Source organism: Melanerpes formicivorus, unplaced genomic scaffold, assembly GCF_026170545.1.
Source record: "Melanerpes formicivorus ecotype bairdi unplaced genomic scaffold, bMelFor1.0.p_v2 SCAF_69, whole genome shotgun sequence".
Lineage (NCBI taxonomy): Eukaryota > Metazoa > Chordata > Aves > Piciformes > Picidae > Melanerpes > Melanerpes formicivorus.
In genome coordinates this window covers 1,583,732-1,602,458 of record NW_027142421.1, presented here as the reverse complement: position 1 = coordinate 1,602,458, position 18,727 = coordinate 1,583,732, and the positions used below count along the sequence as shown (strand labels likewise).

At 44.3% G+C, this 18,727-nt stretch overlaps 1 protein-coding gene across 4 annotated transcripts in view; it reads left to right on the top strand.

Annotated features, from left to right (window-relative positions):
• The window catches only part of FARS2 (phenylalanyl-tRNA synthetase 2, mitochondrial), a 232,482-nt gene that overhangs the window by 41,664 nt on the left and 172,091 nt on the right, over window positions 1-18,727 (top strand). For all 4 annotated transcript variants that reach the window (XM_068163005.1, XM_068163001.1, XM_068163003.1 and 1 more), the window contains exon 3: window positions 8,938-9,573. In XM_068163005.1, the coding sequence (XP_068019106.1) occupies window positions 8,956-9,573 (618 nt within the window). In that variant the 5' untranslated portion in view covers window positions 8,938-8,955. The remainder of the gene's footprint in view (window positions 1-8,937; window positions 9,574-18,727) is intronic.

Sequence of the window (18,727 nt, the reverse complement as noted above, 5' to 3'; positions counted from 1 at the left end):
AATGGCTTACTCATTAATATTTCAGCCCTGTTCCTTCCAACCTCAGAGAAGTGGTATGCCCCAGGCAGGGAAATGTACTTCCTTCCTTAGGAACCTTCCAGTCTTTTCCTTAAATGCTTTGTCAAGAGCCTGTGACAGATAAATGAAGATGGTGCAGTTCAAACTAGAGATGACTTCTTTGTACAGGCATGATCAGACATTTTCTAACCAGCAGGTGTTGGACTGCGCTGGAGTCTCCATTGCAAACATCTACATTTTCTCTTCTTTATCCATAATGAAGTCTGAGAGACTTACTGATTCTGAAGTAAAATCCGTGGAGAAATGACTCTGTCTTTCATTTTTTGATTAGCTGTTAAAATATACATAGTCCTCATAAAGGCTCTGTCTGTTCAGACTTTCATTATTTTGATCTTAGAGACAGACCAAGGCACAATACTGCAGCTGAGTTAGAGTCTGAGTTGAGATCAAGTTTGCAGCTAGGTCTGAGCTGTGGATCTCTGGTGCTATTTTGGTTCAAGCTGATAGCAAATATGCGAAACTTTTTAGAGCTTGGTGTGACAGAAATTTGATAACACCCCTCACTACCACTTAGGGTTGAAACATGATAAGAAAGGCTTGATTTAAACTTTGTTTAAACCAAGTTTAAATCAATGTTAATATTTAGATGATTCTTGTAAATTGCTGCATGATGTCTAGGGTAATCCTAAGGAGGGCACCCTGAGATCTGTGAGGAGTCATGGATTCCCCCACTTCTCCTCAAGAACAGAAGGAGGTGGTGGGAATCAGAGTACTGCCAGGAGAGAGCCGGTAAAGCTGAATCCTTCTCCTAGTTTGTGGATGAACTGAGAGATTCATGCTACCCACCTCCTTTGGCATGACCCACATAAGTCACTTTGTTTTTCCAGTGTTGGGCGGGCTGGGTTTGTTTCTCAAGTTTAATTTTTCAGTGTGATAGATGACATGGCTGAAACTTTGGGTATCTGGGCATGTCAAATGCTTTGCAGGTGAAGGTTAAATGTAGCTTGTTAGGTACCATATATGTTGAACTTTGATATGTAAGATGCTGATGTGTCTGTTTCTGTCTTGCCTTCAGGTGTTTACCTATACAGGACAGGACATGAAATACTGCCCTTTGTTCATACAGTAGACATCTTCTCGATCAGTGAAAAAAAGGGGCATAGAATACATAGAATAAACCAGGTTGGAAGAGACCTTCAAGATCATCGTGTCCAACCCATCAACCAATCCAACCCACCTAAACAACTAACCCATGGCACCAAGCACCCCATCAAGTCTCCTCCTGAACACCTCCAATGACGGCGACTCCACCACCTCCCCAGGCAGCCCATTCCAATGGGCAATCACTCTCTCTGTATAGAACTTCTTCCTAACATCCAACCTAAACCTCCCCTGACGCAGCCTGAGACTGTGTCCTCTTGTTCTGGCACTGGCTGCCTGGGAGAAGAGACCAACATCCACCTGTCTACAACCTCCCTTCAGGTAGTTGTAGAGAGTGATAAGGTCACCCCTGAGTCTCCTCTTCTCCAGGCTAAGCAGCACCAGCTCCCTCAGTCTCTCCTCATAGGGCTTGTGTTCCAAACCCCTCACCAAATTTGTTGCCCGTCTCTGGACTCGTTCCAGCAAGTCAACCTCCTTCCTAAACTGAGGGGCCCAGAACTGGACACAGTACTCAAGGTGTGGCCTAACCAGTGCAGTGTACAGGGGCAGAATGACCTCCCTGCTCCTGCTGGCCACACTGTTCCTGATGCAGGCCAGGATGCCATTGGCCCTCTTGGCTGCCTGGGCACACTGCAGGCTCATGTTCAGCCTGCCATCGACCAGTACCAGCATGGTTGTTAATAGCCTGAATTTCATGTTTAGCAGGTCTTGCATGTAACATTGAGAGGAAAGTTGGTCATGCTTGATCTCAGAAAAGATGTTTTCCCATTTTCTCTTTCAATATTGCAGGCTGCAAAATGCTGCTTAAGGTGGCATCATGATTAATGTATCACAACTTATCTAATAAGAAAGCAGACAGCAAAGCAGCTTCTGACACATTGCTGCTTTAGTTAAGAAAAATAGCAAAAAAGAAAAAAGTTATTCTGCATGTTTCTTGGAACTTGCTGATGTACTAATTAGATGACCTTGAAGTACGGGAAAAAGTTAAGAGCCAGATACTTGAAGTCTATGTTATCTTGCCCTGTGCTTCTTAGTGCATGTAATATTTTGTTCCACTGGATGGTTAGCCATCATGAGGGACACCTGAAGATGTCCTGCCCTTGGAAAGTCAGGTTCTAAAATGTCTGTAAGGCCGTTTCAGAAGTGTGTGTAACAAAAGTTCAGTATGCTCAGTAAAAGGAAAAACCTGTTCTGCTGTGTAATAATATATCAGGCTCTACAGAGGGAGCTGGGCAGGTTGGATCAATGGTCCAAGGCCAGCTGTATGAGGTTCAACAAGCCAATTGTAACATCCTGCACTTGGGTCACAACCCTGTGAACACTCCAGGCATGGGAAAGAATGGATGGAAATTGCCCAGTAGAAAAGGATCTGGAGGTGTTGGTTGACAGCAGGTCAACATGAGCCAGCATGTGCCCAGGTGGCCAAGGCCAGCAGCATCCTGGCCTGTATCAGGAATAGTGTGGCCAGCTGGAGTAGGGCTGGGATCATCCTCCTGTACTGGACATTGGTGATGCCACACCTCAAATACTGTGTTCATGAAGGACATTGAGGTGCTGGAGTAGATCCAGAGAAGGGCAACAAAGCTAATGAAGGGTCTGGAGACCAAGTCTTGTGAGGAGAGGCTGAGGAAACTAAGGTTGTTTAGTCTGAAGAACAAGAGGCTGAAGGAAGACCTTCTCACTCCCTACAACTATCTGAAAGGAGGTTGTAGCCAGGTGAGTGTTGGTTTCTTCTCTCAACTAACAACCCATAGGACAAGAGGAAAAGGCTTCAAGTTGTACCAGGGAAGGTTTAGCTTGCATATTAGGAAAAAATTATTTTCTGAAGGACTGATTAGGCATTGGAACAGGCTTCCAAGGAATTGGAGTTATCATCCCTATTAAGTGTTCAAAAAAACATAATGTGGTGCCAAGGGACTTGTTTTACCAATGGACTTGGCAGTGCTAGGTTAATGGTTGAACTTGATGATCCTTAAGGTCTTCTGCAACTTTAATGATTCTATGATCTGCATTTTAAAATGAGCTTGGAAAAAAACATCTGAGCTCATTATTAGTACTGGATGCAAAGTAATTCCTGTTACATCCTATGCAATGACACTTAGGGACATGGTTCAGTGTTGACCCTTCGGTGCTGGGTCAGGGGTTGGAGGGGATAATCTTTGCAGTCTCTTGCGGTCCTTGGATGTTGTCTGTGAGTCTGTGATTTTATAAACATGGCCATGGCAATACAATGCTATTTGTTCCTGCATGTCTCCATAGTTTTCAAAACTAAAATTCTGTGCTTAACTAAATTGCTAAGCAGACTGGTAAATGTCCAATTTTAGCAGCCTGGCATATGTTTATGATTTTTGGTTTAACATATGCTATGTTGGTTGAACTCCCCTCCCTACACATACGGTAGATAAAAGCTGTCACATCACAAAATGGTGGCAGCCCAACTTTTCTAACATTTTCCATGGCACTTCAGAGCCTTGCATTAATTAGCTATTCTTGGATAGGAGACAGACTCTCATCTTTGTAGAATTTTGGTTTCAAACCCATAATGTACTTTGGTTTGTGAGTGCAGTAGCCCATCTGTGTTTCTGCAGCCATAAACAGTAAAAAGCAGAAAGCAGAGAGAAAAGCGGTCAGCGAGAGCGAGGATGCACTGGGTTCACGGATGTGGTACCTGGTAAATGGTTTGTTTCACTGGTGGACTCTAGTTTGCTTGAACAGGAGCATTCTCTTCCACTTCCCTGGGTGGATAAAACAGTGCTGGTGCATGGTGTTTGTTTCCTATTCATGGTGAGCTGCTAAGCTACCCCACTTTTCTCCTCCATTTTCAAGGCAGGTGTGAAGAGGAATTCTGCTGTGTCTACGATTCCTTCCTAGACCTCAGTGGAGTAGAGGGGACTTGTGACAAATACCACAGCAGCTGTGATAATGCTGCCTTAATTCTTGCTGCACTATGATAACAGTAACGTGGATTTAGACCTTAACGTTACAGTGATACAGTCCCTACCACATCAGACTGCCCTTTGCATATACTCCAAAATCATGATCATTTTGGGTAGTCTGCTGTTTCCCCATTGTTAAGCTCCTGACTCAGGTGTGCTTCTGTATGTGTACTGTCTTCTGTGCTGCTGCAAGGGGGGTGGTTGGTTTTCTAGGGGAGGATGAAGGAATGTTGTGTATTACTGAAACTGCTGTAGAAATGCCACAAGATCTGTAGTAGAAGGATGGAGTGTCCTGAGGGGTGGACCATTCGCTAGATAAGGAATTGGCAGGGTTGCTGTGCTCAGAGAGGTGTTGTCAGTGGCTCAGTGTCCAAATGAAGACCACTGAGAAGTGGTGTTCCTCAGGGGAACCACTACTGGGACCAGTGCTTTTAAACAACTTTCTCAGCAATATTTACTGTAGCACTGAGTGCACTCTCAGCAGGTTTACAAACACCACCAAGCTGTGTGGTCCAGTTGACACACTGGGGGGAAGGGATGCCATCTAGAGGGACTTGGACAGGCTTGAGAGATAGGCCCAAGCCAAACTCATGAAGTTAAACAAGGCTAAGTGCAAAGTCATGCACTTGGGTCAGGGCAATACCAAGCACAAATATAGGCTGGAATAGGAATGGCTCAAGTCCTGAGGAGAAGGACTTGGGAATGTCAGCTGACAAAAATCTCAACACGAGCTGGCAATGTGCACTTGCAGCCCAGAAGGCAAATGATATCCTGGGCTGCAGCAAAAGCGTGACCAGCAGGATGAGGGAGGTGATTCTCCTCCTTTCTACTTTACTCTCATGAAGATTACACCTGGAGTACTGCTTCCAGTTCCTCTGCCCCCAGCATAAGAGGGACATGGAACTGCTGGATTGGGTCCAGAGGAGGGGCACGAAGATGATCAGAAAACTGGAGCACCTTCCATATGGGCTGTGAGAGTTGGGTCTGTTCAACCTGGAGAAGGAGAAGGTAGGAGAGAGCAGAAGAAGAATGTGGGTGAAGGAGTTCAGTGGAATGTGAGTGAAGGACTTCAGTGGTTCTCACACTTTTGTGTGACACCATGCTGGTGGTTCCCTCGTTCCTTGGTTGCAGTACTTGGACATTGAATAACTCATTACATAACAGTAACATTTTTTTTTCTTAGTGCTCACACATTTTGCCTTAGATTAGAATAATAGTGCAGATAGTAATACAATTTAACTATTTCAAGCATGAACATAATGCTGGGATGAAAACTGTGATACAAATTCATCTGTAGTTCTCCTGTACAAGTTTGTGAGGGGTGTTAAGTCACTTGCTCAGAAAAAAAAACCATCTGAAAAATCAGCAGGTAAGCCCTTAGAGATCTGTATGTTAGAGTCTCCCTTAAAGATCCTCAGCCTTAAAACAAACAAAAGTCCCGTCCTGTTGTGTCCCCACCCCCAACACTTACAGGTCACATTCCAGTTTTTTTCTCCATAAAGTTATAATTGTGAGAACTGTTTATGTGAACATTACAACTTTTTAAAGTTAGTCTGATGCTCAGAGGAACTGTATTTAGGAAAGGAGGAACCATCATGAGAATCACGATGAAGTTATGAGAGTTCCTTGTACATTACAGCTCTGTATCAGTTTGAAATCGAGGTTTTGTGAAAAAATAAATAGGTGGGCAGATGGTAGTATTTACTTAAGGGAAGCTGAATTCATTCTCTGACTGGAACTGGGCATTTCAAGCAGCTGTTGGAAAGTGAGTGCTCCCTTTCCATGGAGGAGAATGTATGTTTGGGGAAAATGCAGCTTCTTTTCCAAATATAAAAGCTATCCCTTGTTTATGTCAGAGGGGTTTCTGCTCTGTGAATTAATTTATGGAAGAAAATTATTACAAATGGCCAAGAACTAATTTGGTGAAGTTGCTTTACAAACTCAAAATAACCCCACAACAAACAAACTTAAAAGTTTCAAGACTAGATAAAAGCTCTAGTTGCTCTTTTAAAACATTTTAATAATCTTGCCTGTATTGTGTTTATTTTGAGGGTGCCAGAGCCCTGAACCAGACTGCCCAGAATGGTTGTGGAGTCTCCTTCTCTGCAGAGATTCCAAACCCGCCTGGACATTGTAATCCTGGGCAACCTGCTGTGGGTGACCCTTCAGCACAGGGGCTTTGGACTGAATGATTTCCAGAGGTCCCCTGCAACCCCTACCATGCTGGGAGTCTGTGATTCTGACTTTTTCAGATACTTACTCCAGGAAGCAGGCCTATTGAGAACATCCAGGTGTCACGCAGAAGAAAGGAAGCCAAATATGAACACATCCCCTTTTTTGGCGAGGAGGGGAGGGCAGAGGGGGAGGACATGTCTGTATATTCTACAATATGTCTGTTCTATTTGCATATTCCGAGCTTAAGAGTATGAAAAATAATCTTAGCTTGTTTGGTTGGCTTTTGGGTTTTTTTTTTACACTTGTTTCTCCTATGTTCCAGTGGAAAGCTAGCCAGGTGCTGTAATCCTAGCATAAAGGTGGAAGCTATCGTGTAAAGACTGTGGTCTGTTCACTGCTTATATCCTTTCTTGTTCCGTTTCTTTCAGAGGACTTTCACTATAAATTCTTTTACCCAGGAGACATGGCTCTGGATTTTTTGCTTCACAGACAAACAGAAACCAGTTTGTAGTTTGGAGTGGATGCTTTTTTCCCCAGACACACCACTTTGAATGCATCTGTTTTCCCATTCCATAATAAACAAATATAATGCTTTATTGTTAGAATGGAAGCTGTAGTAGCATTTGTAAAGCCCAGCTATAGATTTGACAGCAATTTTGCGTCTCAGAATGGGCATATGCATTAGTAGTGGCTGATGGGCTCCAGAACCCTTTGGTTTTGGAATTCACTTTGAACACTGAAGTAGTGCAGCAGGGTACCTGTGAAGTACAGAACCTGTTTTAAACAAGTTGGATGCATTGTGAAAGGATATAATATTTCCTTTAATTATAAACTATATGGTAATATTAATAAAGATATTAATAACCATTTATTAATATGAAAACTGCCAAACATATCAAAAGGTTCAATGTACGGTTAGACTATATTAACAATGGGAGTGCACAGTATTTGGGCAACTACAGCAATTTAAACCATTTTATGCAAACCAGGAGGAACTAACAGAAAGAGAATTTCCCAGGAGGGAAATGGTGCTCGACCACAGTGGGGGGGAGACTCAACAAGAACCGTTATGCCAAAGAGGCAGTTAATTAATTACTCACAGCTGGTTGTACCCAGGTAGGGAGTGCTGCTGCTGTGTATTAGAGGCTTTGGGGCGCTCCTGCGCCAGGCATGGCAGGTTGCCAGCAGGAATGCCACGCGGTCTTCGATGGCTGGTCTGCCTTCAGCAGACAGTGGGCTGTTAACAATGGTTCTTGCAACAGGCACTTGCTTTGTCCTGGGTGAATTGAGGCATAGCAAAATCCTGGTTGCAAGGGGAAGCAGATTTGGCTCCGGCTCCTAAGCTTGTGGCTTGTTTTGTAGCTTGCGGTGTGTATGCTCGTAGCTTTATCCCAAGCACTGGCCCAGGCAACTCGAGGCTATGCAACTCGATGCAACTTCAAGCCAGACAAGGTCCAAGCAGGGTCAAGCACACAAGGCTTGAGCAAGGCATGAGCAAGGCTAAGCAAGGCGCAGGCGACTAGAAATCAGCCTGTATATAAATCTTGACCGAGATTGATTGGGCCAATAGGGCAACAGAAACCAGCACAGAGTTACCCAATGGGAAGGGGTTCTGCCAGGCTGTGGCCAGAACATCATACCCTTACCATAGATACAGGGTTGTTTACCAGACACACGTGGTCCTGTCCCCTTTGTTCCTTTTCCTGCATTACCCTGGCTTTCTGCCGGAAGGAGGGGGAGGGGGAGACCATGTCTAGACACCTTAGCATCTGTCTGGGTTTGTGCTGGGGCCATTTGGCCCTACCATGACAATGCATAAATATGGCTCTTTGAGAGGAAATGGGTTGTTCACTTCAGATATCTTTCAGAAACTCATCACTTAATTCACCTTTATGATATTTGGCCAAGCTCCCTGCTCCTTACAGCACTATAAGCCATGAAATTAGCCATCCTAATGGCTAATGTACAGAAAAGGAGGGCTGCTGATGTTGGTTCTGATCACGTGAAGCCTTCATTGTGAATCTTGTGCAGTGCTCATATGTGAAATTAATATGCTGTTTGTGTATAAATATATGCCTTGTGGTCTGGCCATCTGTTTCCACAGAGGTTTGGAAAGTTAAACTGGTTTTATTTGGAGTTAAGTACAAATTAGCAATGATGTCATAGTGTGTGCCACATGCACCTGGTTGATGTGGAACATCGTCTGTAGCGTCTGCTAATGGGTGTAGGTGATACAACAATAAATTAATGCTTAGGAGTTTGTTATAAACAAGTCCCTGACTAATAGGGGACATTGTTAAATTTCTGAGTTTTTCATAAATGATATTCAGTTACTGCCTCATATTTTAACCAAGTGAAAAATACTGTTTCATAGAAGGCCTGATGTTTATTCAGCTGTAAAGAGGAGCAGTATCTAGAATGGGGTTAAGGCTGGGTCTGGAGTCATTAATACTGCTGCAGTGATGCAGAAGACTGATAATTGAAAGAGATATCGTAGCTGAAATTTGATCACAAGGGGATTTTCTCTCTTCTACAGTCATATTAATCAAGCAGACATTTGGATTTCACTTGTCCCTGAGATGCTAGCAATTCCTGCAGCAAGAGTGTAGTTCCTCACTCACTACTTTATTTATTTTTCTGTCTCTAGATCATAGCAAAATTTGGAATGGCAATGCTCTGGAAATTCATGAGGGTAGCAAAGTATTCTAAAACAGCTTTATCGCCAAAAGTAAAGGTAAGAGGAATTCACATCTCTTCGAGGCATTCTTCATCGAAGTCTGTAACTTCTGGTTTTGCTGCCAGTACACCCTGCTCAAATACTGTGGAACTGCTTGGGAAAGCTTATCCTCAGGATGACTACAGCAACGTCACTGAGAAGATTCTTTCTAAGGTGGGAAAGAACTTGCATAACAAAAAGCATCACCCTTTGTGGCTGATCAAGGAGCGGGTGAAGGACCATTTCTACAAACAATACACAGGCCGCCACGGGACTCCACTTTTTTCTGTCTACGATGGACTTTCTCCAGTGGTTACAGTGCAGCAGAATTTTGATAGTTTGCTTATCCCACCAAACCACACCAGCAGAAGCAAAGAGGACAACTATTACTTGAATCGGCATCATATGCTAAGAGCACATACCTCAGCTCACCAGTGGGACTTGATACACTCTGGCCTGGATGCCTTTCTGGCGGTGGGGGACGTCTACCGCCGTGATACAATTGACAACACCCACTACCCAGTCTTCCATCAGATGGAAGGAGTTCGGCTCTTCTCCTGTCATGAGGTAAGACCTCTGCAGTTGGGGTGGATGGTTTTGGGTGCGTTGCGTGATCTTGCATTTGCCGTAAGCAAAGCGCGTGTATGTAAACACGTTCCAGCAGTGCGTCACGCTGTGCGTTGATAAAATGGCAGATCGTGCAGAAATATGTTTGATTTGGGAAAAATACATATGGGAAATGCTGAATTTGAAGACTGCTATAAACTTGCACAGAAAAATGTGAAAAAAATGGAAAGACAACATTCTTGAAAGCTGGCCAAATACAACAGTAAATGAAACATCTTGTTCAGTTAAACATAGAATCATAGAATGGTTTGGGTCAGAAGGGACCTTAGAGGTCATTTAGTTTCAACCCTGCTACTGTGGGCAGGGACAACCACTAGGTCAGGCTGCTGAAGGCTCCATCCAACCTGATTTTGAACAATTCTAGGACTGGAGCATCTATAACTTCTCTGTGCAACCTGTTTCAGTGCCTCATCACCCTCATGGAGAAGATTTTCTTCCTAATACCTAAATCCAGCTTCTTCCAGTTTGAAGGCAGTGCCCCTTATACTGTCACTAAATGCCTTTGTAAAAAGTCCCTCTCCAGATGGCCCAGGCACCTTTCAAATACTTCTCTAAGGTGTCTGTGGGTCCTTGTCTTCTCTAGCCAGAACTAGCCCAGATCTCTCAGCCTGTCTTCACAGGAGAGGTGCTCCATCCCTCTGATCATATTCATGGCCTCCTCTGTATTTTTCCCAACACTTCCACATTCTTTTTGTGCTGGGGACTCCAGAGCTGGACACAGTACTCTAGGTGGGATCTCATGAGAGCAAAGTAGAGTGGGAGAATCACCTCCCTTGACCTGCTGGCCATGCTGCTTTTGATGCAGCACAAATTTGATGCAGAACTGATCTGCACTATTTAGTTCTAGTTCTATCACAGCTCTCTTCCAATGACATCACTGTCCCCAAAACTTTGTCATATTAGTTCTTGAAGGATTCATGGGTGTTACTTCTTGCAGCTACATGCAGGGTACAGTTTTTATTCTGTTCTTCTTTCTTTTGATAGCTCCAACCTTCCATGAGTGAATGTCCTTTTAAATTAATTGTTCCATTCTGCATCTCATCCAGCAGATTTATCTGTTGTAGCTGAGTTCTGGGTGAGACATACACAGCAAGCCCTGAGTCTAGAGACATCAGCTGATGAGCCTCTAGGTAGAAGTCCAAGACTTTTGAGTTCATGTATTTTGTTGGCACAACTTGTGTGTTCTGCAGGTGCTTTGGTGTCATAAAGTGTTCTGCTGTGTCAGTGATGAGTGGTAAATACAAGCCAGTTTGTTTTCCAAGTCGTAATTGATTTGTCTGATTTGTGTGTGCTTACAGCGGCACCTCAGCACTGCCAATTTCCCCCTCTTTAACTAAACCCAACTTATTCTAATAATACTGCAATGTAGATTGTTCTTAACATGCTTGCCAGTGGGTGACTGGAGCTTGGCAGAGAAACCTGATGGCTTTGGATGCCTGAGGGAAAACTAGGATAATCCCAGAGTACTGCATTTCTCCCTGATGGAAAGGATTCGTGCTCCTTGTTTCCCACCCCCCACCAATGCTGCTGCTTCCACTTCCAAGCTACCTGCCTCTGCAGTTGTCCTGCGTGTGCAGCGGTGTGAGCACAGCACACAGCTGCTGCTTTGGTAACCACAAGGTAGAGATCTTGTGGATTTATCCTGTCTTAAGCGCATTTGCAGTTCCCTTCCCATAGCCCTGTTGATGAATACAATCAGGGTGTATGCAAGAGAAAAATGTTTAATACTACACTAAGGAAATGCCATTTTAAAATGCTTTATGTTTGCAAGAAATTTTTGAGCAGGAGTTCATTTAGAAAGATTTCATCTGCCACAAACTGATGACATCAATACTCTAGCATCAAGGAATTTCTGCAAACTGAAGTGTGGTTAATCTAATTATTGAAATTATTACTGAATATGTTCCTTAAGAAATGTTGATCCTAACAACTTTCTTTCTTCTCTAAAATTTATTAACAGGAATAATAGTAATAATACGGTTTTAATAACTGGGAAGAAAGTTATGTTCACTTCCACCTTCTATCTAGAAATACACAATATGTACCAGTCTGATCTACTGCATTGCAGATTACTTGTTGCTTTTTCTCTTTTGTTTTTCCCCAAGAAAATGAAGGAGATGTTATTGGAGAATCCCACAGGGTGGAAGAGACCTCTGGAGATTATCAAGGCCAACCTCCCTTGCTAAAGTAGGGTCACCTAGAGGAGGTTGCCCAAGATTGCAATGTCCACATGGGTTTGGAATCTCTCCAGAGAAGGGGATCTACAGCTTTGCTGAGCAGCCTGTTTAGGTGCTCTGGCACCATGAAATCATAGAATCATAGGATGGTTTGGGTAGGAAGGGACCTAGTTCCAACCCCACCTGCCATGGGCAGGAGGCACCTTCCACTCATCCAGCCAGGCCTTAAACACTTCCAGAAAGGGGCCATCAATGACCTTCCTGGACAACCTGTTCCAATGTCTCACCACTCTTACTGTAAAGAATTTATTTCTAATATCCAGTCTAAATTTGCCTTCCTCAAGCTTCAATCCATTCCTTCCTGTCCCATTACAGAAAGCCTTTGTAAAAAGTCCTTCCCAGCTTTTTTGTAGGTCCCATTCAGGTAGTGGAAGGCCACTCTAAGCTACGCCTGGAGCTTTCTTTTCTCCAGGCTGTTAATAGCTGATTAATTTGAAGTTAGCGATGTGCTGCATAGTGTGTATGTCCCTAAAGGATAGAACTCCACTTGACTTTCTATACTGATGAAGGAACAGTGGTAAGCTGTACAACATGTGGTCTTGTTTATTGGGCAACACACAAATTCTAAACCTAAACCGTGATCTAAAGCATCCTTCTCTGCTGCAATTGCAGCTTAAATACTGATAGTCTTGCAATATGTAAAGTTATTACAGTCATCATCATAGGAGCTTTGTGTGGAGAAAATGGAATGTTTAAGCTTGAAATTCCACTGGGGACTGTTTCTGTGTTTTATGTTCTGATTGCCTGTTCAAAATAACCCACATTTAGGCAATTTCAGAAGGAACTGTCTGAGCAGAACAAAGAATAGATGGAGGTAATGCTGCATGAGAGAAATAGTTTTCTTTTTTTTTCTATTTATTTATTTACACCCATGTTTTAGATTGTAACCACTGAACAAAAGTGTGTAAATGTCAGGGCCTGCTACCTTCATCTCAGACTTTTCATTCGTAACCAGCCTGGAATCTCTGGTGAGAGGAAAGCTGCACAGTGCTGGGGATAAGAATCTTTCCAACTTAGGGAAAAACTGCTAGCTCTTAGCTCCAGACCCTGGGTACATTTCACCTGGTGTCCAACACGGTCATTTTATATGCTGTAGTCAGTTTTGGAATATCAGTTTTGGCTCTGGCCAGCCTGATCTAGTGTGGGGTGTCCCTGCCCATGGCAGGGGGGTTGGAACTGGATGATCCTTGTGGTCCCTTCCAACCCTGAATGATACTATGATACTATTATGATACTATGATATAATAATTCCAATAATTATATATGTTGCTCTGCTTTTTTCTTTTGGTCTGTACATTGATCATTTGTTGTCTTCTTGGTGAAGGTGACCACAGAACTGAGGATGTGAGGACAAACCCCAAAACCCAGAGTGATTTTATAGAAACTTGAACTGAGAGGAAATTGTTGGCTCAGCTCAGGAGGGGGGAAAATGGGGTCAGTTCATGCTCATCTGAAATTTCAGGCAGTGTAAGAAAGATGTAAAAGATGTAGAAAAGTGTCTCTCCTTTACAAAGCATTTTATAAATGCTGTAGTCAAGGGTAGGTTAACATTTCTGCCCCATGACTGAAACCTTCAGGATAATTCTTGATACCGAGGTTCAAATCAATACATGGGAAGAGCTGGGAAAATGAATCATAGTTTGTCAGTTTTAGCCTTTAACTGCCCAGTGTTTGTGAGCTATTTGTTTCTTTGGCTATACTGTATTTCATGATTGCTGGCTGATTATTGTAAGAGGAGCAGTAATCTGTGATTTGAGGATGGGCAGGTAACTGATGCTTTTCTGCAGCTTTATCTGAGTGCAGTTATCAAAGTACTAAAGAAATTCCCAGCTTCAAACTAACTTGTTGCTAAAATAATTCCTGGTGAAATTTCCCATAAACTTTTTTTCAATGTCCATGGACTGTTACCAATGAACATCTGACAATCCACTTAAAGATGTTTTAAGTATACTAAAAAAATTCAGTACTTAAGAAATACCTGAAAGGGACCCTCGTGAAAGCTTAACAAGGGCAAGGGTAGAGTCCTGCAGCTGAAAAGGAATAACCCCGTGCACCAGTACAGGTTAGGGTTGACCTGCTGGAAGGCAGCTCTGCAGATGGACTGGGAGTGCTGGTGGACAAGTTCACCATGAGCCAGCAACATGCCCTTGTGGCCAAGATGGCCAGTGGTCCCCTGGGGTGCATTAAAATAGCATGGCCAGCAGGTCAAGGGAAGTTCTCTTCCACTTCTGCTCCACCTTAGTGAGGCCACACCTGTATTATGTTCAGTTCTGGGCTACCCAGTTCAAGAGAGACAGGAAGCTGCTGGAGAGACTTCAGTGGAGACTGCAAAGATAGTGAGAAGACAGTGGAGCAATTCTCTGAGGAGGAAATGCTGAGGGACCTGAGGCTATTTAGCTTGTGGAAGAGCAGACAGAGGAGATGTTCAGAATAGAATAGAATAGAATAGAATAGAATAGACCAGGTTGGAAGAGACCTTCAAGATCATCATGTCCAACCTATCATCCAACACCACCTAATCAACTAACCCATGGCACCAAGCACCCCATCAAGTCTCCTCCTGAACACCTCCAGTGACGGCGACTCCACCACCTCCCCGGGCAGTCCATTCCAGTGGGCAATCACTCTCTCTGTGTAAAACTTCCTCCTGACCTCCAGCCTGAACTTCCCCTGGCGCAGCCTGAGACTGTGTCCTCTTGTTCTGGTGCTGGCTGCCTGGGAGACGAGACCAACCTCTGCCTGTCTACAACCCCCCTTCAGGTAGTTGTAGAGAGCAATAAGGTCACCCCTGAGTCTCCTCTTCTCCAGGCTAAGCAGCCCCAGCTCCCTCAGTCTCTCCTCATAGGGCTTGTGTTCCAAACCCCTCACCAACTTCGTTGCCCTTCTCTGGACTCGTTCCAGCAAGTCAACCTCCTTCCTAAACTGAGGGGCCCAGAACTGGACACAGGACTCGAGGTGTGGCCTAACCAGTGCAGTGTACAGGGGCAGAATGACCTCCCTGCTCCTGCTGGCCACACTGTTCTTAATGCAGGCCAGGATGCCATTGGCCTTCTTGGCTGCCTGGGCACACTGCAGGCTCATGTTCATCCTACCATCAACCAGCACCCCCAGGTCCCTCTCTGCCTGGCTGCTCTCCAGCCACTCTGACCCCAGCCTGTAGCACTGCATGGGGTTGTTGTGACCAATATGCAGAACCCGGCACTTGGATGCGTTAAATCTCATGCCGTTGGACTCTGCCCATCTGTCCAGCCTGTCGAGGTCTCTCTGCAAAGCCTCTCTACCCTCCAGCAGATCAACTCCTGCCCCCAGCTTGGTGTCGTCAGCGAATTTACTGATGATGGACTCAATGCCCTCATCCAGATAATCAATAAAGATATTGAACAGGATGGGGCCCAGCACTGATCCCTGGGGGACTCCACTAGTGACTGGCTGCCAGCTGGATGTGACACCATTCACCACCACTCTCTGGGCTCGGCCATCCAGCCAGTTCCTAACCCAGCTCAGAGTGCTGCTGTCCAAGCCATGGGCTGACAGCTTGGTTACGAGTTTGCTATGGGGGACAGTGTCAAAGGCCTTGCTGAAGACCAGGTAGACTACATCCACAGGATCTAAATGGTCAGGGGCAAGAGGATGGGGCCAGACTCTTTTCATTGGTGCCCAGCAACAGAGCAAAGGGCAATAGACACAAAGTGGAATCTGGGAAGTTCCATCAGAACATGAGGAATAGCAGCTTTCCTGTGAGGTTGCCAGAGCCCTGGACCAGGCTGGAGAGGTTCCCAGCTCAGTCGGATGTTATCTTTACAAAGAAACATAGAATGCACTGAATTGGACGGGACCTCTGGAGATCATCTAGTCCAATGCCCCTGCAGTAAGCAGCAACATCCTCACCTCTGTATAAACATTTAAAATTAATAACACCTAACTGCAGAATGACCCTGGGCAACCTTCCGTGGGTGACCCTGCTTTGGAAGAGAGGTTGGACTAGATGATCTCTAGCGGTGCCTTCCAACCCTTACCATGCTGGAATTCTGTGCATGTAACAGAAGGTTTAGAAGCTGGCATAAATAGTTAAAGCTGGTTCCAAAATAGCTTCGCAAATCTGCTTCAAACTTCTGGACATAAAATGAACTACTCTTCTTAAATAATATCCCAAATGGTATATATTTTCCCATCTCTTACATCCAGCATGCCCATTTTCCTTCTAAAGGGCACATTTTTTCCCTTCTGTATGGCAGTTTTGGTTTTTTTTATGTCCTCTGGTTTGGTGATATTGATACTGCTGTAGCCGGGGTTGGATTAGCAAACATTCCTGGGTGGGATTATAAGAGAAATAATTCTTGTGCTGTGCCATGGTCCTTGGTGCAGTTCTTTACTTACCACAACAGATGGAAAAGTCAAAAAAAATTCTGATCCACACTTGGTACATTTTAGCCTGAAGAGGGAGCCAAGGTAAACCCAATGGCAAGAGCAGAGCCTCTCTCAGTTGACAATGAGTAATGTATACACAGTAAGGTGTTTTATTGTCTGTACTGAATTACATAGACGTTTTAAGGGGAAGAGAAGTGAAAACATAGAAATTGCTCCTCTAATTTAGTAACCTTGTTCCAACAGAGGCCAATACCAGATTGCTCAGCTGAAGAAAGGACAGGCTCATTTGTGCTAACATCTGAAAGCTAGAAATAGGGCAACTTCAGTCTCCATTGGAATGGTTTTAGTGGACATGACAACTTTTTTGATAGGATACTATGGAAAACTGTAAGCATTCCATTTGCAATGAAGGACTGCTCCTCCAAAGCTCTATTTATAATCAGAAAAAAATTAATATATTCATAACTTCATAGTGTTTATACCTTAAAAATGTAAAACATCTCATTCTAGGTACTGGAAGTGTAGATTTTTTTTCTTTGTGCTTTGGGGTAGGTGATTAATGTAAATACTTGTGAGCAATTTTGTTTATCTGATGTCTAGCTTTGAGCTAGAACATAACCAATTTTGTTCAGTGATTCGACTTTTCAGCACAGTCTCTGCTCAGTGATGGCACTTTCTGAAGTTCACAGCATGTTTTCACAGACAGTGGCTGCCTCTAGCAGTGCTAACACTGATGGTTAGAGTTAGTGCCAAGGGCTGGGGTGCAGAAAGTCTCTTGCTTAGAGTTGCTCCTGTGCAGACCAAGGGCACTGCACATGGTGGTGCAGTAAGTGAGAGGTGGCATCCGTGAGGAGGAGTGAACAGGACAAGTGACCCTAAATTGACCAACAACAGAGGTGAATTTATTCCTGAAGCTGCAGTGTGGCTAGGTGGTAGTAATAAAAGGCCTGGTTAGCTCAGGTGGAGCTATCTTCACTCTTGCTGACGTCTACTTGATGATCTGGATGAGGGCATTGAGTCCATCATCAGTAAATTTGCTGATGACACCAAGCTGGGGGCAGGAGTTGATCTGCTGGAGGGTAGAGAGGTCTCTGCAGAGAGGCTGGACCTCGACAGGCTGGACAGATGGGCAGAGTCCAAGGGCATGAGATTGAACACATCCAAGTGCTGAGTTCTGCACATCGGCCACAACAACCCCATGCAGTGCTACAGGCTGGGGTCAGAGTGGCTGAGAGCAGCCAGGCAGAGAGGGACCTGGGGGTACTGGTCGATGGTAGGCTGAACATGAGCCTGCAGTGTGCCCAGGCAGCCAAGAGGGCCAATGGCATCCTGGCCTGCATCAGGAACAGTGTGGCCAGCAGGAGCAGGGAGGTCATTCTGCCCCTCTACACTGCACTGGTTAGGCCACACCTTGAGTACTGTGTCCAGTTCTGGGCCCCTCAGTTTAGGAAGGAGGTTGACTTGCTGGAACGAGTCCAGAGAAGAGCAACAAAGTTGGTGAGGGGTTTGGAACACAAGCCCTATGAGGAGAGACTGAGGGAGCTGGGGTTGCTTAGCCTGGAGAAGAGGAGACTCAGGGGTGACCTTATTGCTCTCTACAACTACCTGAAGGGAGGTTGTAGACAGGCAGAGGTTGGTCTCTTCTCCCAGGCAGCCAGTACCAGAACAAGAGGACACAGTCTCAGGCTGCACCAGGGGAGGTTCAGGTTGGATGTTAGGAAGAAGTTCTGTACAGAGAGAGTGACTGCCCATTGGAATGGACTGCCCGGGGAGGTGCTGGAGTTGCCGTCATTGGAGGTATTCAGGAGGAGACTTGATGGGGTGCTTGGTGCCATGGGTTAGCTGTTTGGGTGGGTTGGATTGGTTGATGGGTTGGACACGATGATCTTGAAGGTCTCTTCCAACCTGGTTTGGTTTATTCTAAATAAAGGTTTATTCTAAATAAAGGTTTACTTGAGTTGTGATGGTTGTACTACTCAGTAGGTTGTGGTGTATAAATCATGCCATACTAAACAGTCTCACTGATCTGAGGATCCATTTTGTATCTTTGCTATTTTTTGTTGAAAATTTGACAGCAAAGGCTATCAGAAGGTCTGTGATAGGTTGGTAGTGATCCATAGTCTAAAGAGCTTTGAAGCCCCTAGTGCATCTTTTAATGCAAAGATTTTATGTAAAATATTGTTTCAAACTTTGTCTTTCTTTGTCTCATCCAGCTAAAACCCAAGTAATCCAGCAATGCTTTTCAGAATCAAACAGTTAAATCTATTCAATACAACAGTGGAAAAAAAGTGAGCAAAATGTCTACATCAATGTCTCAATTTATGGCTATAGGAAATTTCTGATAGAAGTAATGACTGATCATGTTCAATACAATAACATAGTGTGGTTTGGTTTAGCCTGCACTGAAAAAAAATCAATCATAGAATTATTATGGTTGGAAAAGACCTCCAAGATCCTCAGGTCCAACCATTAAGCCAGCACTGCCAAGT